The sequence below is a fragment of the Geotrypetes seraphini genome, chromosome 9 (genome assembly GCF_902459505.1).
Source record: "Geotrypetes seraphini chromosome 9, aGeoSer1.1, whole genome shotgun sequence".
NCBI classification, from domain to species: domain Eukaryota; kingdom Metazoa; phylum Chordata; class Amphibia; order Gymnophiona; family Dermophiidae; genus Geotrypetes; species Geotrypetes seraphini.
The window spans coordinates 167592416-167619105 of record NC_047092.1 but is presented as its reverse complement, the minus strand read 5'-3'; the positions used below and the strand labels follow the sequence as shown (position 1 = coordinate 167619105).

The 26690-nt window shown below is 42.7% G+C and overlaps 1 protein-coding gene across 2 annotated transcripts in view; it reads left to right on the top strand.

Moving 5' to 3' along the window:
- BCHE (butyrylcholinesterase) overlaps positions 1 to 26690 on the top strand; it is a 44975-nt gene that overhangs the window by 13202 nt on the left and 5083 nt on the right. For both annotated transcript variants that reach the window (XM_033957753.1, XM_033957754.1), the window contains exon 3: positions 22037 to 22203. In XM_033957753.1, the coding sequence (XP_033813644.1) occupies positions 22037 to 22203 (167 nt within the window). The remainder of the gene's footprint in view (positions 1 to 22036; positions 22204 to 26690) is intronic.

Below are 26690 nucleotides of genomic sequence, written 5' to 3'. Positions count from 1 at the left end.
AGAGGACAACATACATAAAATACTTTCAATACACCACAACCAGGCTATACATTAGCCCACTAAAGATAGCAAACAAGGGCCCAAGTTTAACTAACCTGCGATTCAATGCATGTAAAGTCATACAAGCTTCATCTGGTAAGATTTGCCTCTTTGCGCATGATACAAAAATCTGCAATAGAATAGGCACGCCGGATGGGGTGAATAACATGAAGAAAGACTTGGCGAAGCTTAAAGAATGGTCTGAAATTTGGCAGCTAAAATTTAAGGCTAAGAAATGCAAGGTCGGGCATTTGGGCTGCAAAAACCCGAGGGAACGGTACAGATTAGGAAGTGAAGAGCTTATGTGCACGACAGAAGAGCGGGACTTGGGTGTGATTGTATGTGATGATTTTAAGGTGGCCAAACAGGTTGAAAAGGTGATGGCGAAAGCTAGAAGGATGCTAAGTTGCATAGGGAGAGGAATGGCCAGTAGGAAAAAGGAGGTATTGATGCTCCTGTATAAGACCCTGGTGTGACCTCATTTAGAATATTGTGAACAATTCTGGAGGCCGCACCTTCAAAAAGATATAAAAATGATGGAGTCGGTCCAGAGGAAGGCTACTAAAATGGTATGTGGTCTTCATCATAAGGCATATGGAAACAGAGTTAAAGATCTCAATCTGTATACTTTAGAGGAAAGGCAGGAGAGGGGAGATATGACAGGGATGTTTAACTACCTACGTAATGTAAATGCGCATGAGTCGAGTCTTTCATTTGAAAGGAAACTCTGCAATGAAAGGGCCTAGAATGAAGTTAAGAGGTGATAGGCTCCGGAGTAATCTAAGGAAATAATTTTTTACGGAAAGGGTGGTAGATGTGTGAAACAGTCTCCCGGAAGAGGTGGTGGAGACGGAGACTGTGTCTGAATTCAAAAGGGCCTGGGATAGGCACGTGGGATCTCTCAGAGAGAGGAAGAGATAATGGTTACTGCGAATAGGCAGCTCTATGACCTCACAATGCAGGTGCACAGAGCCTTAGCCTATAGGAAGAGGAGATGCAAATGTTAAGAGCCTTAGCCAATAGGGAGAGGAGGAGATAATGGTTATTGTTGATGGGCAGACTAGATGAGCAATCTAGCATTTATCTGTCATCATGTTTCTATGTTTCTATCTTTCTCACTGTTTAAATATGTGCTTTACTTGAATAAGACTGTGGGGTCCTTTTACTAAGGCGCGCTTTCTATTTTAGCGTGCGCTAAATGCTAAAGCGTCCATTATATTCTATGGACGCATTAGCATGTAGCGTGTATCTGGCACGCCTTAGGGCTCCTTTTACTAAGGTACGCTAGCGTTTTTAGCGCACGCAGCACTATGCACCCCGCACTACGCGGCTAGAACTAACGCCAGCTCAATGCTGGTGTTAGCGTCTAGCACGTGCAACATTGTAGCGTGTGCTATTCCGTGCCGTTAATGCCCTAACGCAGCTTAGTATAAGGAGCCCTGTATCAATGTGCAATAAGCTAAATTAAAGTGAGGGCATATCTTTTTTTACAATTTATTCTGAAAAGCATAGAAAGCCTCTAAGTGTATCAAAACTGACCTCTGATAAGGAATAGTTGTAGCAGTGCTATGTTCTGCTTGTTCTGAGAGGCATCCAAAAGGTCTTGCAGTGCTTGTTTTAATGGACATTTATGTGAATGTCTGTGTAATAATATCACATCTAATGCACGGCGAGTCCTTTTTCTTATGACCCTGCCCAGACTTTTCTAGGCCAGGACATTATATTCTATGTTTTATCAAAATGTTCCTTAATATTTACTGTCCGACAGTTTTTATATCAAGTACCCCGTAGAGGTCACAACCAAAGGTTTGTTGAAAAGATTACAAACTGTGCAGAACACTGCGGTGAGGGTAATTTTTTTTTTCCCATCTCTAAATATAATAGAATTAGATCATATTGCATTAAATTATGTTGGTTGCCCTTAAATGCAAGGATTTATTTTAAGCTTTGCATTATGGTTTTTAATATTCTATATGGCCAGGTGCCATATTATTGAGTGGAATGGATTTTGTTACTAGCAGGAAGACCAGGTCATATTGTACGGAAGCAATTCTGTCTTCAATTTCCCTCACCAAAGACAATTAGATCATTTGTTCAATGGAAGGCTTCCTTCTTTTATCAGGCTCCTTTAATTTGGAACGATCTCCCCATTTTAATAAGATCAGTAGGTCAATATACTGTTTTTAGAAAACTTTTAAAAACATTATTTAAAAAAAAAACAAAACCATTATCTTGAGATTTATCATCTTCTACTGTCAATGGTCTATTTGAATTCTTGTCATTGCATTATGTTTAACTGAGTTTGTTCCCAGTAATAGAAATATATTGTTATCTGCCATGAATTCGTAAGGGCTTTGGCAGAATATAAGTCCGAATGTAATGTAATTCAGGTAAGGTCCCCAGGTATGAGCAACGATTTAACAGCCCTCTAAAGCAGTGGTCTGAAACTCAAACCCTTTGCAGGGCCACATTTTGGATTTATAGGTACTTGGAGGGCCTCAGAAAAAATAGTTAATGTCTTATTAAAGAAATGACAATTTTGCATGAGGTAAAACTCTATAGTTTATAAATCTTTCCTTTTGGCTAAAGTTTTAATAATAATGCTGTCATTTATAGCTAAAGACACTTATGATCAAGAAACTGTTTTATTTTACTTTTGTGATTATGATAAACATACCGAGGGCCTCAAAATAGTACCTGGCGGGCCGCATGTGGCCCCGGGCCATGAGTTTCAGACCACTGGTCTAGAGGGAACACCAATTTTGTTTGTAAAGTGGGCTCTATAGTATAGCTCTTCTCCTTCTTAATACTGGCAATTTGAAATGTGAATGTTGACAGTTGACTTCTTGATTTGAAACAGGTGACAGAGATAATGCAAATTTATAAACCAGCCACCCTCTGCTGGGAAATAACATAGAGAAATGAAGTTAAAAATGTTTAACCTTTATTACTAACAGAGAGCAAAAATATATTTACAATATACCGTATTCTCTCTAATAGTGGCCTGGGCAGTTATTAGAAACCATGGCCTGGATTCTCTAACCGGCACCATTGTTGGCGACTGCCATAACAACAACCACCAATCGTGTGTCAATTACACGATGACACTGGTTACAGAATCAGGCTTCTGGCAAAGGTAGACACTGTAAATGTAGGCCAGGGTTTTCCAGGCCTACATTTCTGCCACCTACCTTGGGTGTGAATCGTGCATCCCTAGGTGTTTTGGGCCTCCTAATGCCACATCCATCATTAGCCACGTCTACAGTGGTGTTAGGCAGCCTAAAACACCTACAAGAGGCACAATTTTAGTGCCAATGCTTTAGGCATCAGTAAGCGACTTGACACTCAGTTAAAAATGTCTGATAATGGGTGTGTCTAAATATGATCATATTTTACCATTTCTCAATAAATTACATTGGCTTCCGGTTGCCTTCAGAGTCCAATATAAAGCAGTGATGATTTGCTATCAATTCTGTATGGAAACATCCCAGAATTACTTAAAAGTAATATTCTCAGCTATACACCAAAAAGATCTCTGCGTTCTGAGAGTTTAGCTTTACTGAAGACGTCCGTGAATCCAAGACTCGTTGAGACTGGTAAAAAGACTTTCTGTTGTGCAGGAGTTAAACTAAAACTAAACTAAAGCTTAACTTTGTTTACCGAGTCATCATAATGAGAAGGCTCGACTCGGTTTAAGGCAATTAAATAAACAGGGAATAATTTACAAATGATAAATATTATTATTATTATTATTATTATTATGTTCTTATATCCCGCCATACCCAAAGAGTTCTAGGCGGTTTAGAAGATAATTGCAAAATTTTGAAAGAATTAATTTTCAAAATGTTTGGCAAATAGAATAATTTTTTAAAGATTTACGGAAAAATTGAAATGAACTGGAACTCCTTAAAAAAAGGGGGGGAGATCATTCCAGAGTTGAGAGAGTTTAAAGACCAAAGATTGACTGAAGATCTTGACTCCTTTAATCCCTTTTTTAGAAGGAAGGGAGAGTTTGAATTGTTGGATACCTCTTGCAAAGGAGAATCGGTAAACGTTTCACAATAAAGGAACTCCCTGGTGGGTCAAATACGAGTCTAGGTTGAGTTAAGGGAGGCAAAATTTCTCTCCTCCACCCTGCTTCCCTGTAGTAACCAAAAATCTAAAACCCTCTCTCGCCCCAAGAAGGCAAAATGATTAAGGGAAAGAGATGAGGTCTACTAATTGCTCAAACTAGCCGACTGTGTATTATACTTTAATTTTTAATTTTTAATTTTTGACGGGAGAACCCTCAGTCACACAGCAACCCCTGGAACGTCCAGGGACAAGCTGCCGCGGGTTTACACTCAAAAAGGTGTTAACTGCGAAACATCCCCGGGCTCTCTCCGTGTGAATAACTAATGTGCACAACAAAAAGTGCTATGTGTGAAAAACAATATATGAAAAAACACACATCAAATATAAATAGAGATAGAATTCATCTCTTTCCCCTAATCTGGGTGCCAAAAGGAAAATTAGTGTCCAAATCTAACTGAGCAAAAAAAAAACACAACTGGAAGAACTTAGCTTCTCCGTGTGTGTGCAGTCAGCAGGCAGTGTCTTCGTCCAACGGGACTCCGTTTCGGGGGTGTACACCACCTTCCTCAGGAACTGGACTGCGCTGGATATTTCAAGTTTGTTGATAAAGCTGGTAAGGCAAGGAGGAAATGGCCAGCTTTATCAACAAACTTGGATCAAGCTATCGGGGAGGGGGGAGGGAGGTGGAGCAATGCCAGTCACTTTGACTTCTCGGGGTGGGATATTATTGGAGGAATCTAAATGTGAATTTTAAAATAAAATTTACAGGGTTTTTAATGCTGAAACAGAGGAGTGAACTATTATTAGAGGTAGGTTATTATTAGAGAGAATACGGTATATCTAAACAACCTGGCACCAGTATCCAGAACCAAGATTACACATCCCTAAAGGCATTGACAAGCAAATGGCTCTTTGTCAAGGCAGTTAGCTTATACTGTGCAAATCTGAGTTGGTGCATTTTCTCACCAAGGGTTCTTTGGACGGTATGCACTGGACATGTTCTGCCCTCTCTCCCCCCACCAATCCATGTTTAATGTGGTGTTTAACTGTTAACAACATCATAGTGTATGCATGCATTACAAGCTGAATTAAACAACTAGCAGAGGTTTCCGTTTGCTAAACGGTGGCAAAACGTGGCCTTAGCGCGCGCCTTACGAGGGTCTTTCTTGCACATTAAGACCTCTTTTCCTGTGGATGGAAAACAGCCGATTTTCCATTTTCTGAATTAATAGCCATGCACTAATTTTTCCATTATTGTGTGAGTCTCTACCATCTCCTGTTTTAGGGGCAGTTTGCCCCTTGCTAAACCCACATTAGTCCATTAGAGTATAATAATAATAATAGCTTTATTTATATCCCATCATACCTGTTCAGTTCAAGACGGTGTACAGTAAGGTAGAGATACAGAGACAAAATAGAGATACTTTGTGGTTATCACGGGTAGCGATATAGATGGGGAGAGTAGTGGTGTAGCAGAGGGTATGGGAGGGGGGAGACAGGGATTGTGGTGGCATTGGGGAAGAGCGTGGGAATGAGAAAGGGGGGGTGGGATAGTTCAGGGATCTCAAAGTCCCTCCTTGAGTGCCGCAATCCAGTTGGGTTTTCAGGATTTCCCCCAATGAATATGCATTGAAAGCGGTACATGCACATAGATCTCATGCGTATTCATTGGGGAAATCCTGAAACCCCGACTGGACTGCGGCCCTCAAGGAGGGACTTTGAGACCCCTGGGATAGTTGGAGGGTGGCTTCTTATTATTCGATGAATTTGTTGAATAGGTGGGTTTTCAGGGATTTTCTGAGGGATTGGTAGGATGGGGAGTTAAGGATGAGAGAGCTTAAGGTGTTGTTCCAGATGCCAGTCTGGAAGGATAGAGTCCTGTCGAGGAATTTTTTGTGGCAGCGTCCCTTGGGATTGGAGAATGAGAATAGAAGTGTTTTCGGGTGGGGCGAGGATGGTCCTGTAGAATGAAGTGTTTCATGAGGTAGGCGAGTGAAGCACCAAACACCTCCCCCCCCCCCCGTCCTTTACCTAAATCAATGCACAACAGTTAACAGCTTCCCCAGCACACACCCTTCACCCAAAACAAAATGCAAGTATTTTTTCCTGCCCAGCAAACTGGTTTTTTTTTTAAAAAACAACAAACAAACAACCTTTTCTTCAATGTCGGTGCCTTCGCCAGCAACCGTTGAATGTGCATGCTATTACCACGGAGGTGTTCCAGCTGTAAGGGTATTTTGCTCGTTAGAGTACTGCACGATCTTTGTTTTTGTTTTATAAATCTTTATTCATTTTCTTATGTTACAACAAGTGTTTTAAATAAATTCATTCTAAACTTGAATAATCACACTTGATTAACTTACAGATTAATATCAAATTTAAAATTTCTTTAGAAAATCAATATTTTATAAAGTTATAATATTATGTAAGAAATTTAAATTAATATAATTATTATTGAATATAATAATCTCCCCTCCCTCCCTCCCTCCCTATCAATACTGAATGAGAAATCTTTATTCATTTTCATATGTTACATCAACAATATAAATTCATACTAATATTTCAGAAAACTAAATTTATATAATTCTTAGTTAATATAATAATATTCCATCCCCTCCCCCCTCCCTTCTATTCAGTAATACATGAATAAAATTTTTAAATGCTATTCTTTCCATATTTCATATTATAAATCAAGTATTAATATATTATATAATATTTAGAGATATGATCCCTTTTTCTTCTAATCAAATTCTATACATGGGAAAATTAATCATTCTTTACAATATTCAGTTAATGGTCTCCATATTTTTTGAAATTTATCTATATGTCCTTTTTGTGTTGCTATAGTGAGCTCCATTTTGTATATATGACATACAGAATTCCACCAGAATGTATAATTTAATCTGTCATGTTTTTTCCAATTGAATGTGATTTGTTGTATACTGCACGATCTTTGAATTAAGTGAGAGCGGGTATGTGGTGCAGCAGCGGTATTTCCCTCCCCCCTCCACGTCGTCCCTTGCCGGATTTTTTTTTTTAGTCTAAAGGTGGTCAGCGGCTTCTCTCAGGATCCCCGCCTGCCGCGGCTTTGAAATAAACTTCGGTCGTGGATTGAAAGTGAGTCGGCCAGACCGCCCCTTGGAGTACTGCAGAAAGCTCAGTGCAGCTCACGATCTTTTGAATTTAGTTGAGTGCGGGTATGTGGTGCAGCAGCGGTATTTCCCTCCCCCTCCACATCGTACCTTGCCGGTTTTTTTTTTGTTTTTTTTTAAAGTTTAAAGGTGTCTCTCAGGATAAAGTTCGGGCCTGGATTGAAAGTTAGCCGGCCAGACCGCGAATGTGGGGCCGTTGTAAGCGCGGATGCGCACTCCTGCCTACCACGGATCAGGGAACACGCAGGTAGGAATGCGCATGTGCGCTTAGCATTTTATTATAGTAGATGTTTTATTCTCAAGTGTTTCTGTTTTCCTTCTGAGATTCACATTATCTAATCTAATCTAAACCTTAAGTTTATATACCGCATCATCTCCATGAGAATGGAGCTCGACACGGTTTACAAGAACTTAAAATAGTGGGTAGAGAAGAAGAAAAAGGATTACATGAACTTATGTGTAGAAGGGGGGAGAGAAAGGGGGGGAAGGTTAGAGCTACAATATGCTGAAAAGCCATTATCTTTAATTAAGGACTCTTGTAGTTGTTTAGAAGACACTAACCCCCTCTTTTACTAACCGATTAGCGCATGCCGAATGCTAATGCATCCATAGACTAACAGGCACGTGTTAGCGTTTAGTGCACGCTAAATCAACTAGCGCACGCTAATCGGTAAGTACACCTTAGTAAAAAAGGGCCTAAGTCCTGTTCAAATTTCTGTACAGACTTGGAGGCAGTCACTTCTAATTTTAAATCTTTCAGCTCCTTTGAATGTTGAATCAATTTTCCTTCTAGTTGCACGGTATTTTTGATTTCCTGGGTTATTGCTAAGTGTTACTTATTATTGGGAGATTCCTCTTTTTTGTGCTCTAACTGCTGCGCCACACTGGTCATTTGCTGGCTAAATCACTTTGAACATCGGAATCTAACAATTTTGCAACAGACTTTGCAAGATAGTTTACAGTATTTTTTCCCCCAAACTAAAGAATCAAATTCTTTAAACATAAAAATTGTTTCTTACAATTAATGTGCAGAGGTTACATCTAGAAAATTAATTTTACGTTCCTGAAAACAACTCACTATTAGGCCTATTTACTAGTAAGCTGCGATAATTAATAACAGATATTAAATGCCAAAACTGGCATTCAACACACATTAAAAATGCATTCTCATGTGATATCAATAATGAGCTTTTTTTTTTTTTTGCATTTCTGATCCTGCTAGAAAAAGTATCTCCAATATGAAGCAAAAAAAATGAAGGATCTCTGCTTGCAAATGCATTCAAAGAGGCTCATTAATATACACATTGACTAAAGCAACTCATGATAATTACGACAATTCATGCTAAAACCTGAAAATTAATGACATCTCAAGAGGTGTTTTTAACTAGTCTAGAGAACATTGACAGACTAACATAACTTGCTGATGCCCTTGGATCAACCTGTTTCCCTCTTGGTAATATGCAAGGGGCATTAAATGGCAAAAAATAAAATTATTCTTTGAGCTGGTACTGAAAGTTAAGTGCCACTAATGCATCCGGTTTATAGAACAGTAGCGCTACAGGTATGATTGATGTTTATAGGAAAGACTTCTATTTGTACAAGTAATAGGTGGAAGTAGGCACGAAATGTCATAGAGACTCAGCTTTTTGTAGTGTTGATTTTATATATGCTTTATAAAGAAGTGAGTGATAAGCAGGAGCACGCTACAGGGCTTCAAAGAAGGTTTGGATAGGTACCTAGAGGACAATGGGATTGAGGGGTACAGATAGGAGTAGAGGTAGGTTATAAGGATAGGATTAGAAGATTAGAGGTAAGTTACAAAATTAGTCTGGGACCACTGTTCAGGCGATAGGCCTGATGGGCCGCCGCGTGAGCGGACCGCTGGGCAGGATGGACCTCTGGTCTGTCCCAGCGGAGGTACCTTCTTATGTTCTTAAACTCACTACTGGGTATGTTTTCAAACAAGAAGTGTCCTGAAGGAGCAATCTAAACTAAACTATACTAAACCTTTAGTTTATATACCGCATCCTCTCCATAGTTATAGAGCTCGGCACGGTTTACAAGAGTTTAAATAAAGGCAGGAGTAGCATAGAGCAGTGTTCTTCAACCACCGGTCCATGGACCAGTGCCGGTCCACAGAAATTTTCTGCCGGTCCACAGGGCCAGCACATGCATCAGGCCCAAAACAGTGTTCTTCAACCGCCGGTCCACGGTGCTATCGATGCGGCGTTACCTTCAAGCCAGCTCCTTCTTCCTAACTGATTCAGTGCACAAAGCCATGGGCAGCGGCTCCTATGGGCATCCTGCGCCTGAACCGGAAGCCTTCTCTCTGCCGTTGCAACATCAGAGGGAAGACTTCCAGATGAGACACGGGACGTGCAAGGTGCAATTAGTACTATTATGGGGGCGAGGTCTGGGGTGGAGATTTGGTAGAGATGGGCGGGGTCTGGCCCACGACTTAGCCCTGTGTTCTTCAACCGCCTGTCCATGGACTGATGCCGGTCCACAGAATAATTCTTTTATTTCTGCCAGTCCATGGGTGTAAAAAGGTTGAAAAACACTGGCATAGAGGGGTTGGATGTTGAGTCCAGAGAGGAAGAGAACATTACAATTTTGTGAAGAGCCTAGTTTTCAGGTGCTTACGGAATAATTGGAAGGAGCCTAGACTCCGTAGTGGGGCAGTATGATTATTCCAGAGCTCTGTGATTCTGAAAAAGAGAGATTTGACCAATTTTCCCGCGTAGAGGATACCTTTTAGCGAGGGGAAGGATAGTTTAAGTTTTTGGATGGGTCTGGTGGTGTCAGGGCTCGAGGAGTTTCAAGAAAGAGGGATTAGTGGAGGGAGGATGCCATGTAGGATCTTAAAAGCTAGGCAGGCACATATGAAATTAACTCTGGAAATTATTGGGAGCCAGTGAAGTTTGGACAGAAGTGGGGAAAGATGTTCGAATTTGCGTTTTGCGAAGATCAGCTTGGCTGCAGTGTTCTGAATTAGCTGAAATCTTTGAATACATTTTTTAGTTAGACTTACCATATTTTCACGTAGATAACGCCCACCCGTGTAAAACGCGCACACAGATCTAGCGCGCGGAAAACCGAAATATATGTAAAGAAATTTTTTTATACCGCGCACACCCGTATACCGCGCATGCTGCCCCAACTCTCCCGTCGCCGCCCGACTCTCCTTTCGCCCGCCCCGACTCTCTTCTCCCCCTTGAAGTCCTGTCCCCACCCTGAAAGCCTGATGCCCCCCCCCCGACATCCGATTCACCCTCCCCCCGCAGGACTGCTCGCACCCCCACCCCGAAGGACCGCTTGCACGCACTCCCACCCGCACCCCCACCCTGAAGGACCGATCGCACCCCCACAGCCTCCCGACCCCCCCCCCATCATGTAGAAGCTCCTACTGGTGTCCTGCTGCTTCCTCTTGGCGGTCCCAGCCCTTCTGTGAGCCCTGCGCCTGCGCTGCTTCCTCTTCCAGCGGTCCCGCCCGAGAAAGGGCGTGACCACCGGAAGAGGAAGCAGCGCAGGCGCAGGGCACACAGAAGGGCCGGGACCGCCAAGAGGAAGCAGCAGGACACCGGTAGGAGCTTCTACATGATGGGGGGGGGGGTCGGGAGGCTGTGGGGGTGCGGGTGGGAGTGCGTGCGAGCGGTCCTTCGGGGTGGGGGTGCGAGCGGTCCTGCGGGGGGGTGAATCGGACGTCGGGGGGGGGGAACTATGTAAAAAAAAAGTTGTAAAACGCGCTCACGCGTATAACGCACAAGGTTATGCACGGTTTGTAAAATCGTGTATAACGCATGCGTTATATGCGTGAAAATACGGTAGATAGATGGAATTGCAATAGTCTAGTCTGGAGAGGATGATAGATTGAACAAGGACGGTGAAATGTTGTTGGCAGAAACAGAATCTTACTTTCCTCAACATGTGGTGGCTAAAGAAGCATGATTTTATCAGGGAGTTGAGGTGGTCGAAGGAAAGAGAAGAGTCAATAATGATGCCTAGGACTTTCCTAGAGAACTCAAGCTGCAGTGTGGCTCCAGAGGGTAGTGAGAAGAGGGTATGTAGCTGTTCTAATTTTGGGCCAAGCCAGAGTAGTTTCATTTTGGACTCGTTCAGTTTCATTTGAACTGAGAGGGACCAGGATTGGAGTTTCGTTATGCAGGCTGTGATGTTCTCAGAGAGGTTGGTAAGGTTTGAGTGTGTCTCGAGAAGGACAAGGATGTCATCAGCATATGTATAGATAGTTTTGAAGGGAGATAAATGGAAGAGTTTCAGGGAGGATATATAGATGTTGAAAAGAATAAAGGATAGGGGTGATCCCTGCGGGACTCTGCAAGTCGGTTTCCAAGGAGCAGATGTGGTGCCATTTGTGTTGACAGTGTAGGAGCGAGAACGTAAGAAGTTTGAAAACCACTCTAAGACTGTGGAGTCGATGCCGATCTCAGAAAGTTGATAAATTAGAATATCGTGGTGGACAACATCAAAAGCTGCAGAGAGATTGAATTGTAATAGGACAGCAAATTTATTGTGAGAATGTAATTGTTGTACCTTTGAGATTAATGAAACCAGTAGGGATTCGGTGCTGAAGTTGGGTCTGAAGCCATGTTGGTAAGGTAAGAGAATGGAGAATCTCTCTAGGGAAGATGAGAGCTGGTTAGATATGATGGCCTCTAGCATTTTAGTCAGGAGAGGGATATTTGCTAGGGGGCGATAGATGGAGAGGAAGGGTCAAGATAGGCTTTTTTCAGTAATGGGGACAAGGCAATATGTCCCATTTCTGCAGAGAATAGGCCTGATAGTAAAGCCTGATAGTAAAGCAATACTCATCAAAACAAAAAAATAGACACTCATGCTTCAAATCCTTTAAACTTACTGTGGGGCTCAGAACCAAAGGTGGTAAGAAAAAAATCACAAATGCGGACAAACCCCTAAATGCACTTTTCAGAGTCTATCATTGCACCATCTTATTGCCAGTGAAAAAGATTGTTTATCATGCTGTGGTAAGTATTCAATTAATAAAGTGCAAAACGTATTTTCAAAAAGTGCAAAGTACTGGCAATAAGATGGTGCAATGATAGACTCTGAAAAAGCGCATTTAAGGGTTTGTCCCTGTTTGTGATTTTTTTTTTTTTCTTGCCACCTTTGGTTTGGAGCACCACAGTCAGTTTAAAGGATTTGAAGCTTGAGTGTCTATTTTTTGTTTTGATGTGCTTTATATGGAAACCATCTAGATCAGGGTGTCAAAGTCCCTCCATTGAGGGCCGCAATCCAGTCGGGTTTTCAGGATTTCCCCAATGAATATGCGTGAGATCTATTTGCATGCACTGCTTTCATTGTATGCTAATAGATCTCATGCATATTCATTGGGGAAATCCTGAAAACCCGACTGGATTGCGGCCCTCGAGGAGGGACTTTGACATCCCTGATCTAGACGGTGCATACATTTTAAAAATAAATGAATATGTGTAAGCACCAGGTACTGTTTTATAAACAGTGCACCTAAATTATATAGTATGTGACTAAGAGGAAGCAGTACATATGGACGGAGCAAGGGCATATCAGCAAATGATGCGTGCAACTTATAGAATATTGTCAGTTGTGTGTATTTCATGGTGTAATTAGATGCGGCTGCTTATGGCGGCAATTGACCTGTCATAAGTGGACACTTAGGCCCTCTTTTACAAAGGCGTGCTAAGCGTTTTAGCGTGGATGTAGCATGCGCTCAATCAATGCTTGCGCTAACCACTAACGCGTCCATAGGATAACATGCACGCGTTAGCGTTTAGCGCGTGTTTAGCGTGCACTAAAAAGCTTAGCGCACCTTAGTAAAAGAGGGGGGTTGCATTTTGATATGCCTATGTGGCTTTGTGCTAGTATCATATAATGGTTTGGATACGTTCTTAGGGTGTTACAGAATTGTTGCTAACTGCACCTATTTCTAGTGTCTAAAATGGTGTCAGGTCAAAGCGCGCCAGGACAAAGGCACGCGCAGACAATTGAGCGCAGCGCGGAGGCGCGCGCCGCAGAAAATTACTGTTTTTACGGCTCCGACGGGGGGGGGGCGTGGGGGCACCTCCCCACTTTACTTAATAGAGATTGCGCTGCGTTGTGGGGGGTTGTAACCCCCCACATTTTACTGAAAACTTCACTTTTTCCCTGTTTTTAGGGAAAAAGTTAAGTTTACAGTAAAATGTGGAGGGTTACAACCCCCCAAACCCCCCACAACGCCGGCGCGATCTCTATTAAGTAAACTGGGGGGGCTCTCCCAAACCACCCCCGTCGGAGCCCCTAAAAACTGTAATTTTCTTCGGCGCACGCCTCCATCTTGCGCTCAGTTGTCGGCGCGCGCCTTTGTCTTTCGCGGGGTTGTCTATGAACCGTCTAAAATAATAATAATAATATTAGAAGCTTATATACCGCAGGATCGTGAAGTTCTATGCGGTTTACAAAGATTAAAAGATGGTACAATGATTAAAAGATGGTACAGGTTGAAGAGGAGAGAGATCGAGTTTATAGCTCAAGGTAACCGATATTGAAGAGATAGAGTTGTATGGCTCAGTTGTTTATACAATTGCCAACTAAATTACAAATTCCTCACAGCTGGCATTAAAAAAAAAATAAAGCCCCTCTCCCTCACCTTTATGATGATCTCCTTGCAGAGTAACATCAATAATTGCATGTTAAAATGCCAATTCTCGGCGCTTGTTAACTTGTTATTCAACAAAATTGCGCTCTCTTTTTATACCATTAGGGGGAACAGCAGGGGCCCAGTTATAAAATTTGCTTTTAAATATACAAATTACAAAGTCATAGGGCTCCTTTTACAAAGGCGTGCTAGCGGTTTTGGCGCGCGCTTAGCATGCGCTAAAATGCCGTGCGCACCAGCCGCTACCGCCCCCTTTTAAGCAGGCGGTAATTTTTCGGCTAGCGTGTGCTAATCTTGTGCGTGCGCTAAAAGAACGCTAGCGCACTTTAATAAAAGCAGCCCATAATGCTCACTGGTTGCCAGTAAACTTATACCCATTTGAAAATTGATAGCACGAAAAAGAACACGGGGGGAAATATCACGAAACCAAACAAGGAAAGTGGAGAGTTCTTGCCTCGATATATAATAATAATAATAATAACAGTTTATATACCGCAATACCGTGAAGTTCTATGCAGTTTACAAAAGATTAGAAAGGTACAGAATAGTTGGACTTAAGTGGGGAAAGAGGGAGTGAGTAAGAGGTCAGGAGGACCGTTATTGAGGAGAGAGAGAGGAACGGGTCAGTTGTCTAGGCATTTCAAGAACATGTATGTTTTTAGGCGCTTCCTGAATTCCTTGTAAGTAGTGGGCGAAAGCAATTGGTCTAGGTCTTTACCCCATAAGGCTGCTTGGTGTGAGAGAAGGTGTTCATGGTGTTTTTTCAGTTTGCAACCTCTAACTAGAGGGGAAACGAAGATTGAATGTGTGCTTCTCTTCTGTCTGTTGGTGGAAAAGGAGAAAAGGTCCGTTATGTATTTGGGGCCTAGTCCATATAGTACTTTGAAGCAGATGCAGGCGAATTTAAACTTTACGCGTACTTCCGTCGGCAGCCAGTGCAACTGCCGGTAATAAGGTTTGTAAAAATTATTTGCATTTTAAGGTTCATATTTAATTTCAGATAAACAGGTGCAAATGTCAAGCAAAGCAAAAAAGCAAGCGAGATGTCCAAAAGTTCAGCCAACGGGACTATTTATTAAAACTGCAATGTCAAAGTCACAGAACTGAAGGTATTAAGGTTCCAACTGGGGGTCCCTGTTTCAGCATCCTTAGGTGCCTTTTTCAGAGGACAATCCATTGACTAGATTGCGCTGGTTGAAAAACCCGGTGTAATAGTCAAAACAAACTGCTACAAATCGTGTTGGTGTCTTCGTGAAATTGCTCGCATGCCTTTTTTGTTTTGCTTTGAAAATATCAGCCATAAACATGCAACTTTCTGGCTTACAGACCTCAGAAATATAGCAATGCCAACCAATAAGGAGAAATGGAAAGTGACTTTTCTTACCAATTTTGACAATACCTGACCAATATCCAAAGTGAGTGGCTGTCGGTGGTTTTAAAGTCTCTGATCACCCATGGGAATCCAACATGGATATTCAATGCCAGGTGTAAAACTGGCATGCATTTATTATAGGCAGGTACATTTTCTGCCCCCTAGAGGACTCACGCAATCTGTTCCTGGGGCAAAGGAGGGTAAAGTGACTTCCCCAGGGCCACAAAGAGCTGCTGTGGGATTTGAACTTGGGTCCCTAGGTATTGGGCATAATGCATTAACCATTAGACTACTCTTCCACAGGCAGCATGGAAGAATATTCACATACCATAGATATGACACTCAAGATGCCAGCACAATATAAATTAATTCCATGTCTTGACATAATCTTTTTAGATAAAAAAAAAGAGTAAGACAAAATAAAAGATCTCTACCATTTTATATTCCTTACTAGTCTTTAAGCCCGCTACATTAACGGGTGCTAGAATAGATTTGTGTGTCTTTCTTTCATTCTTTCTTTCTCTCTCCTTGGCCGCTTTCTGTCTGTCTGTCTTTTTCTGTCTGTCTGTCTGGCTTGCTTTCTTTTTCCTTCCTCGGCTGTCTACCACCACCCCTTGCCTGCTCCCCCTGTCCAGCAGTAGCCCTTCTCCCTTCCTTTTACCTCCCCCATGTCCAGCAGCAGCTCTTCCCTGCTCCCCCTGTCCAGCAGTAGCCCTTCTCCCTTCCTTTTACCTCCCCCGTCTCCAGCAGCACCTCTTCCCTGCTCCCCCTGTCCAGCAGTAGGCCTTATTCCTTCCTTTTACCCCCCTCCCCCCTATCCAGCAGCACCTCTTCCCTGCTCCCCCTCCACTTCCCTGAGCATTTGAGAATGTTTACCAGCATGGGACGCCTCACGACACCCTCCAGCCGTTCCTCTAGGCAGTGAAACCGCCACCGCCTCTCAAATGCCTGCACCGCCGACTGCTGTTGCAAGCTGGCGCATGCGCCGGCAGCCACCTCAAGCCGTCGTGCGCCATAAATAGAATACGGCCACGGAAGGACAGAGCACGCTGTCATGGATCATATGCGCACTTAGGATTTTATTATAGAGGATATCCAATGCACATTCTATCATACAAATAACTAAATAAGATGTTTAAAAATTTGAAAAAAACCTCCCATATAGCACAGTTTATACTATATTCATGATCTTTAGTTCCAGAACTTGTTAAATGATATGCGCATTTGTTATGTTAAAGGAAAGAGTTACAACTATTCAGTAACTTAATGCCCTCTTGTTTTTGATAGCACACATGGCGTAGAAGTGGTATGCTGTTGTTGTTTTGGCTTTCTTTTCCTTGTAACGGATCCTATTGGGCTCTTGCCAGACTAGAATTCCTTGGCACTGTTCCTAAAATAGGATGAGACTGAATCAGAAAGGAAACTTTGCCAAACCACAGCTGAAAGGGACAAGACAGCACAAAAAGGACTAGCTGGAAGTTTTCTTTCACAAAGCATGTTCTCTGTATGAGGGAGGGGGTGCTGAAAAGTTCTCAGCCTGACCAAGAAGAGAATGGCGGGGATATGGTTCAATCAATGATCTGAAACGATGTCAAAAAACATAGACTTTCATTTCTGCAAATTGGCACATTTCAGCTAGAGTGGCAAAATAACGCTCAGAGTGTAGGAAGTTGGTTTTCTGGGGCTGAGAACTTTTCAGCATCCCTTCGTATGTAATAAAAGCGAGCCAGGTATAGGATAATCAAGCCATTGTGACATCACTGATGAGGTCGGCTCTATTGGTGGAATGATGCATTATGACATCACAAGGACACTGAAACTCTTTACACTACAAGGGGATACTGAAAAGTATTTAGCCCAACCAAGAAGAGAATGAGGTGGATATGGTTCAATCAATGATCTGAAACAATGTAAAAATCATAGAATTTAATTTCTGCAAATTGGCACTTAACAAAATAAGATAACACTTTTTTCAGCTACAGTGGCAAAATAACGCTCAGAATTTAGGAAGTTGGTTGGTTGGGACGAGAACTTTTCAGCACCCTCTCGTAAATCCTTATATATATAGGCGCTAAATTCATCACCTTCTCCGGAAAGGAGGAGTATGTGATGGCTAATGCATTATTTTCAATGAATTGAATTCTTAAAAATGTGGACTGATGAAAGTCTGTTGTTCCAATTAACTCTCCCTTTATGTCAGCATAAACTTATCAAAGATATTGTGTTTGGGGTTTACTATGTGCTGATCTTATGCAGAAAGAGCTTCCTGCAAATTTTAAACAAGCTCCGAGTGTTGGCACAAACATTCATACTCATTTGTTTGCAGGAAGGGTATGGTTGGGTGAATGGGAGACAATTAAATAACATGCATGGTTGCATAAACACTGATAAAAATAGTTATTTGTTGCTCTGTGTATCTCTGGTGAAATGCTAGTTGAAAAACTGTATTCCGTTCTAAAGATCACCCCTATAAAAACACATCGGTAAGGCACAGACCATTCAAGGAAGGTCCACCAAAATACTGTACAAATTGAACTATTAGTCGTACAAAGATAAACTGACATCCTTAAAAATGAACTTACTAGAACAAAACAAGGAAAAAGAAAGATATGATAAAATATTCCAATGTCTAACAGGTTTCGGCCATATGCAAAATTAATTATTTACGCAGAATGGAACATTCACGCTTATCACATACGTTTCAGGCACTGTAGGTGACCTTTTGAGAATTACCCTGTGTGTCTCAATACGAGGGGCTGCTGAAAAGTTCTCAGTCCAACCAACAAAGTAGGGGCAGTCTCCATCGAGGGCTCTACACTAGGAGGGGCATTTTTTTGATAGGACACCTAAGCCTGAGCTTGGACGTTTTGGGAAAGATGTCCAGAAATCCAGTAGAGAAAATGTCTATTCTCAAAACAGCAAGACGTCTAGCTTTATTTTTGGAAACTGACCTATGTAGATGTTTTGGTCCTTAGTATGTCTATCTTTTTGGGGCCATTCTCGAACATACGTATGACCACATGAAAAATGCACCAAAGAAAGTTTTTCAGACCTCAAAGCAAACTGTTTACAGAGAGCTAAGCACAGCGGAGGGGGTACTCTAGGGCAGGGGTAGGGAACTCCGGTCCACGAGAGCCGAATTCCAGTCGGGTTTTCAGGATTTCCCCAATGAATATGCATGAGATCTATGTGCATGCACTGCTTTCAATGCATATTCATTGGGGAAATCCTGAAAACCCGACTGGAATACGGCTCTCGAGGACCGGAGTTCCCTACCCCTGCTCTAGGGGATACTGCAGTGACTATTACATTTCAAAGTCCCGGGCACATGTCAATATACACTGCTTACATTGTATAGGGAGCCCTCCAAAACGCATCCCAAACTTATTATACCCACCTGTATACCACAATAGCCCTTATGCCTGCAGGTATCATCTTAATGTAGGTACTGTACAGTAGGATTTGGAGGGTTCACCATAAAAATATAAGCAAGATATGTTGCAATCTGTACCTGGAACATTTCCCCCCTCTTTCACTAGCGCGCACTAAACGCTAACGCGTCCATAAACTAACAGGCGCATGTTAGCGTTTAGCTCTTCTGTCTGTGTTCATACGTCTGTGTTAGTATCTGAAGTGGTTTGGGCTGAGAACTTTTCAGCGCCCCCTTCTAATACAGACTGGAAATGTACTGTTTTGTTTTTGTTTGTTTTTTTAAGTTCAAATAATTTTTATTTTGAATATCACATTCAGACAGGATATTTCCAAGCAACAATCATAAACTTAAGCTAGGGATACATATGTAACTTAAACAGATAAACATCCCCTCCCCCCCCCCCACAGAGTGCATTATCATTCATATTAGAGAATGACACGGTGACAAAATTCATCACCGTTCCCGTCCCCGCGGATAACCGCGGGAAACCATCTTCATGTCATTCTTTAAGGAGAGAGGGAAGAATCAGAGTATGAATGGCCACAACCACTGACCCGCAAGCTTTGCTTTGAAGAATGCTGGTGTAGAAGGACTGAGGTTGAAATAGACACTACAGAATGACAGTCTCTGGTATCCAGAGCAGATATTGTGATGTCATAATGCCTCATTCCACCAGTGCCTAAGAGCCAATCACATCAGTGATGTCACAATGGCTTCATTATCCTTAGCTCCCATAAGAATCAGAGTATGAATGGCCACAGCCACTGACCCGCAAGCTTTGCTTTGAAGAATGCTGGTGTAGAAGGACCGAGGTTGAAATAGACACTAGAAAATGACATGGGATTATTTCCCGCGGTTATCCGCGGGGACGGGAACGGTGATGAATTTTGTCACCGTGTCATTCTCTAATTCATATCCACACATACACACACTTATCACGTCCATAACATTTAATACTTTGTCAACTTTTGCTTTTTTTTTTTCCTCTTTTTTTTCCCATAATAGCTGCTTCATATTTCCCAATCATCCATACTGAATTCCACCAGAACGGGAATGACAATAAAGTTGAATCCTTCCATGTTTTAAAAATTAACCGAATGGCTACCGCGGTCAAAATGGCTATTAGTTTTATGTTATCTTTACTTACGTCAACAGATTCATTAGAGATATTAAAAATAGCTCCTGCATATGTTAATGGTGATTAACAACTTTGGTTGATGGTAGGGGAGGTCGGTGACCACTGGGGAAATAAGGGGTGTCATGCCTTAATCCCTCCAGTGATCATCTGGTCAGTTTGGGTTAGATGCTTTTAAAAACAGGTCTAGCTCCAAATGTCTAAGGTTCTGTTTTACAAAGGCGTGCTAAGCGTTTTAGCGTGGATGTAGCACGTGCTAAATCAACGCATGCGCTAACCGCTAACACATCCTTAGGATAGCATGCACATTGCTTCTCGGCCTTTTGGCTAAGATCAAGTGTAGGATAACATGCACGCATTAGCGTGTTTAGCGCGCGCTAAAAAGCTTAGCGCACCTTTGTAAAAGGGGGGGGGGGGGTAAAAGAAGCCCAGGACCTTTTGTTAATGGTTTGATTATGCCTGACCAGCATCCAAGTCCTAAGCCCGCCCTAAGCCCACCCAAAACACACCTCTAACATGTCCCCTTAAGATTTGGATGCACTACAGACAAAACAACCAGAAAGACGTCTAAAACGTCTGTTTTAAGAATGCCCGCACGGACGTTTTGACAAGTAAAACATCCAAGTGCTGGTTTATGCTTTGTTTGTTTGTTTATTTATCCCCGGCCCGTATCCAGGGCGAGTTACACATTTATATACAAAATACAATACAATTTACCTATCTAAACAACCGCCTAAACCAGATCCTCACCTCAAGACAAAGAAGAACTCCAAACCCTTTTGCCTTCCCTCCACTCAAGGGCACTCAGCGCAAAAAGATGTTTGATAACCTCTGGCGACGCAAGCAGCAAAACTTAACCACTCCATCTCCAACCTGTTGACGGCAACGGGCGACTTCAAAACTTTTCGAAAAGAAATCAAACCCCTACTTTTCAAAAAATTTATCCAGGTATCTTAACCCAACCCTTTCCCCTCCTCCTAGATAAATTCCCCCTCAAAACCTCCACTTAAATAATCTCTTCCTCCCCAAAACACCAGCCAAGTATTCAGATCCCTGAAATGTAACGTAATCTTATTTGTACTCCAACTGTAATCTATTTGTTATATCACACAGTAACGTACAGTCAATCGAATATCCAATTTGCAAGTTCTTCCGGAATTAATCCAGGGACCTCTCCTCCCTTGTAACCAAAAAAAACAAAAAAAACTGTTGTAACTTCACTGGAAATGTCCAGTTAGCTCTTTTGTAATCCGCCTTGAACTGCAAGGTATAGGCGGAATAGAAGTCCCTAATGGAATGTCATGTAATTTACATTTGATACACAGCAACAAAAACATCACCATAAAACAAATACACACAATGTTCTTTTGGATGTCTAATCTTTTTTGAGAATGAGCCCCTTGGTCCGGTGATTTTCCACTTTTTTTTGGTTTTTTTTAAAATTGTGGGAACAAGGAGAAACGATATGTTCTCTGTTTTAGCTCCTCAACTCTGGAACACTCTGCCTCTTTTTATTAGAAAGGATAGAGATCTTGTTTCTTTTAAAAAACTTTTAAAAACTTTCTTATTCAATGATGCCTTTATCGATTAATTAATCTCTTTTTTTTTTTTTTTTTTTACTATTTTCTTTTTCTTTTTCCCCTCCCTTTGTTTTTTTTCCCTAATATATGTTTTTTCCTCCATTAAGAGAAAAACTTGTAACTTTTCCCCCCTTTCCCTCTTTTCATGTTTGTTTCCCCCCTTTCCCTCTTTTCATGTTTGTTTTTAACATTATGTATAGAGATCTTTTCTGTTTTATGTAATTATTTAACAAATATTTATTTTGCTGTTATTAATGTATTACTAATATGATTGTATGTTCTCTTATAATCTGTTTTTTTAATTGTACATCGCTTAGAATGTTTTAAATAGGCGATTCATCAAAAATAAAGTGAACTTGAACTTGAACTTGGTTCCGTTGGAAAAATCACAGAACGAGAAAAGTGGAAAATTGTCAGACCAAGCGAATAGCCCTCGAGGGAGACTGCCCCGACTTTGCTGGTTAGGCTGAGAACTTTTCAGTGGCCCTTTGTTTCATCAAAAATTGTTGTTGCTTGAGATAACCAAATACCCAAAACCTTGTTTTCTATCTTATAGAATTAGACCAAATCCACAGAGACTAATGTTTCTATTTAATTGCTAGAAATCCAAATGGAGCTCCCCCTCATGAAAACAAATGGCCAGTCTTCACCAGCGATGAACAGCAGTACATAACATTAAACACAGAAGTGCAAATGAAAAAATCAAGACTACGCGCCCAGCATTGCAGATTCTGGAATACATTTTTTCCCAAGGTTCTGCAAATAACAGGTGAGTGACAATGCTGTGAAGGTTTTACATTTGCATTTTATAGAAATCCAATTAAGTGAGCGTAAGAATATGAAAAACGAAACCAAATCTGAGGGTACACGTAGGCACAATTCCAGGTATTTCACTTAGAGCAGGGGTTTCAAAGTCCCTCCTTGAGGGCCGCAATCCAGTCGGGTTTTAAGGATTTCCCCGATGAATATGATCTATGTGCATGCACTGCTTTCAATGCATATTCATTGGGGAAATCCTGAAAACCCGACTGGATTGCGGCCCTCAAGGAGGGACTTTGAGATCCCTGACTTAGAGCACAGGTGTCAAATGCAAGGCCCACGGTCCGAATCCAGCGATGCAATGTTTTCGTTGCCGCCCCGGGTGTTTTCATCTTCTGACCGTCTCCCTCCTCCTCATTTCCGCAGGGTGCACAAAGCCACGGGCAGCGGCTCCTCGCGTGTCCCGCGCCTCACCCGGAAGCATTCCCTCTGACGTTGCGACGCCAGAGAGAAGGCTTCCGGTTCAGGCGCCACAAATTATAAATAGATTTCCAATTTTCATAGGACACAAAAAGCTACAAAAAGACTATTTAAATGTTATTACAAAACATTTAAAACACTTGAGATTTTTTAAGACCAATGAAAGAAACCTGAACTGCCTTAGAGACAAAAGAAAAGTTACATTTTTGACTAGAGGTTTCTGAGGTGTTTTTTTTTCTCTCTCTCTTAATAACATGGTGTGAAGATTCAAATTAAACTACATTGTTGAATTATTGGAAGCTATAGGGCTCCTTTTACGAAGCCGCGCTAATTTGCCAGCTGGCGGTAGTTTTTCGGCTAGCGCGCGCCAAAACACTTAGCACACCTTCATAAAAGGCGCCCACATAGTTTCACTAATGGTGTCGGGACTTGGATTATCTGCATTGTGTGGAGGCCATGCAAAATCCCCTATTGCTAACAACCAATTCAAATCTCTCTTCAAGTGAAGTAATGCTTCCGTGAAGACAGATAAGAAAGGTTAATGGGCACCCTTCGCACAACGAAACTATCTTGTGCTTGCAAACAGATGCCTTCGCCATTCTCTTCCAAAGACATTTCCACAGTAGAAAAGGTTAATGCCCACTTATGTCGTTACTTGCATATCTCCCCCATGTTGCTTCTCACATGACTGGTATGCGTAACAGGATCCTGGTGGGCAGAGCAGATTCAGAATCACAATGTCCGACTCCAGTAACCAAGATTTAGAGCTCCTTTTATCAAGCCGCGCCAGCGGTTTAATACGCGTTAAACCGCCGGCTGTGCCAGCGCGGTTTTGTAAAAGGGGGTGTTACAGAATAGCGCTTAGAGTTAATTTCTGCGACAAACTTTGGGTGCGAAGATTTACCCCCAACTGAAACCTGATCTAAACCTTGGTATTTTATTTAGGCGGGAATCCTCCGTATTCAGTAGATTGTACACATCTTTACTGAATGCCTCTGCACTGCCCAAGCCCCACCCATGGCCACGACCACCTTCGAGAACGGTGCTTAGCAAGATGTGCATGGAAATTCACATTGGCCTGGATTCACTAACCTGCCCGATCGGGACCGATCCGGGCAGGTCCAATGAATTCAGGAACAAAAAAATATGCAGATGGGGGCGATAAGAGGAACGCCCCCATCTGCCTGGAGAGATTCGGAGACGATCGAGGCAGAGCAGGGCGGCGTGAGGGCGAACAGCAGAGATAAGAAGCAGGGCAGAGCAGGGCAGCATTGGGGGCGAGCAGGCAGGAGAGATTGCAGGGCAGAGAGCAGGGCTTCCAGTCGGAAAGACGTTTTCGATTGGTCCCCAGCAGTCGCTTCTTCAGGTGATCGGCCAGCCCAGTCGGATCGGAAATTTGGTGTAGTGAATCGGGTCGCTGTCCAATTTGCATTCGTTTCACCTCATTTGCATGCAAGGATTCGAAGCTGATCGCAGGAGAGGTAAGTGAATCAGGCCGGATGGAAATTTGATAGTAAAGGGGTCGCAAACCGATCGGTACCCGATCGGTTTGCTTTGTGAATCTAGCCCATTGTTGCCAACTCTAGTAATTGTTGGCACCCAATTACTGGTGTTAATTGGCTCATTAGCCAATTCAGTTGTGCAAGCCTCTCAGAATAGGGCGCAATTTGGGAGCTAATTATAGTGCACATAAATACAGTTGTAAACTACAAGTAAACAACTTCTTGGTCCCCTGACCAAAAGTTCCTAAACTGATGAACTTAGGGCTCCTTTTACTAAGGTGCGCTATGCGTTTTAGCACGAGGTAACCACACGCTAAACACTAACGTGTTACTCTGTGGATGCATTAGTGGTTAGCGTACGTGTATATTTAGTGCGTGCTAAACGTGCACTAAAACGCATAGCACACCTTAGTAAAACTGGGGGGGAGGGGGGTTGTTAGGTTTATTCCTATTCCTATTACCGTTATTATTATTTCTTGCCTCTAGAAGTAAAAGGAGGTTAAAACTGTGCTCTGCATCCAGGAAAGTGCACATACTTTTTATTAGGAATTGACCCCTGTACTGATGACACGTTTTTGTGGTCTCATGGAATTGTAAGGCTGGGGGACCAGGATACGTTTTCCACCACATCAGAACAGAATCATCCACCGCGAAGAAAACAAAAATACCCCCCCGGCATTCAGTACATTTTAAAAAACTTAGGGCCACGTGGGGGATCTATTTGCTTATTCGCATAAGCGCCGGGAGCCTTAACTGGCTGCGTGTGCGGCAGCAGCGGCAGCGGCCAAACCCGTCTCCCTCACAAGGGGGAGAAAACGCGATCGTACCCTTTACCGCTGATATATGGGGCCGGTGATCGACGGAGAATAGTTGGCCGCGTGTGCCGCGACCCCTTGCCGTCTAAATTGGGGGCTTGTGAATTGTAGTAAGCCACGTGTGAAGTGGCCCAACACACTGCTGTCTACATTGGGGGCTCGTGGAATGCACTAAGCTGTGTGTACTGCGGGCCCACTGAATATGGGACGTGCTTACCTCGCCGGCCGAGTGTGCGAAGCATGTCGAAGGGCGGCCTACACTCTGCGTCCCCGCTAATGATCTCCGATACCTCAGGGGGAATCCGACGTGCCCGATGCAATGCACGCTGTGCATGCCTCCGTGGGAGAGTGCTCAATGGTAGGCCGGGTCAGTGCCGAGGGCCGGAGATGCTGTTCGTCGATGGAGGTATCGCAGGGGCCGCTGAAAGGAGCAGGCCAGGAAAAGGGGATCTTGCCGGTGTGGAGAAACAGAAAGCCGCGTCTGTCTCCCATAATCGCCGGATCGAAAGGGGCGACCTCCCTTCCGCTCACCCCTAATCTATCACGCCCCCCCCCCCACGCTCCCCCACTACTCTTTGTAGATTGGCTCCAAGGCTTCGGCCGATTTGTCCGCGCTCCTCCCCATCCGGAATCGGGGCTTGTTTTAAAACTTAGGGCTCCTTTTACTAAGCTGTGCTAACGTTTTTAGCGCATGCTGCAGATTAGCGCGCGCTGCCCCCGCGCTATGCATAAAAACTAATGCCAGCTCGATGGTGATGTTGGCATCTAGCGCGCACGGCAATGCGGAACGCATTAAGCGTGCACTGAAACCGCTACCGCAGCTTAGTAAAAGGAGCCCCTGGGGTCCTTTTACAAAACGCACGCCAAGCGTTTTTAGCATGCGCTAAATATTAGCGCGCGCTAAATGCTAAAGCGCGCATGTTAGTCTATGGACACGTTAGCGGTTAGTGCGTGAGTATATGTAGCGCACGCAAAAAACGTCTGCCGCACCTTTGTAAAACAGGGGGTTAGATTTCGATTCCTGGTTCTGGGAGTCAACACACAAATGCATTGGTAATAATTTTATTGGATTAAAGTAGAACATATATAACTAGAGGCTCCTTTTACTAAGCCAAGCTAGCGGTTTTAGCGCGCACACTAGACGCTAGCGCCTCCATTGAGCTGGCGTTAGTTTTTTCTGCTTAGCGCAGGGGCAGCGCGCGCTAAAAACGCTACCGCAGCTTAGTAAAAGGAGCCCTAGGTTTTTGAATATTATGCCTTCTTAATAGTAAAAAAAAAAAAAGAAGCAAAACATGAAATAATAACTTAAAAGCTGGTAGTTGGTCTATGCTGAACAGCAGGAAAAGTGTGAACTCGTATGAAACTTGACATTAGGCTAGCACAGTCATCACTGATATAATTAAATTTAAATTCCTACTGTTAGAAACCATTCATTAAGTTGCTTTAGGAGTGCTGCAGTAGATTGTGTTCAAGTGTGATATATTTTAATTATTGGTCAGGCAGAATCTCTCTTGCCTTTCAGATAGCAGTCCACTTAATTCATGGATGACTGACTTAAAGAGATTGATGATGCTGGTGATAATGGGATGCATTGACTTGTGACTTCAATTGTCTGACCTTATCACTAGAAAGGAGTAAACAAATTAAAATGAAACGTCCCGACATCAGGTCTTCGGTTGCTTCCCTTTATTCTTATCTCG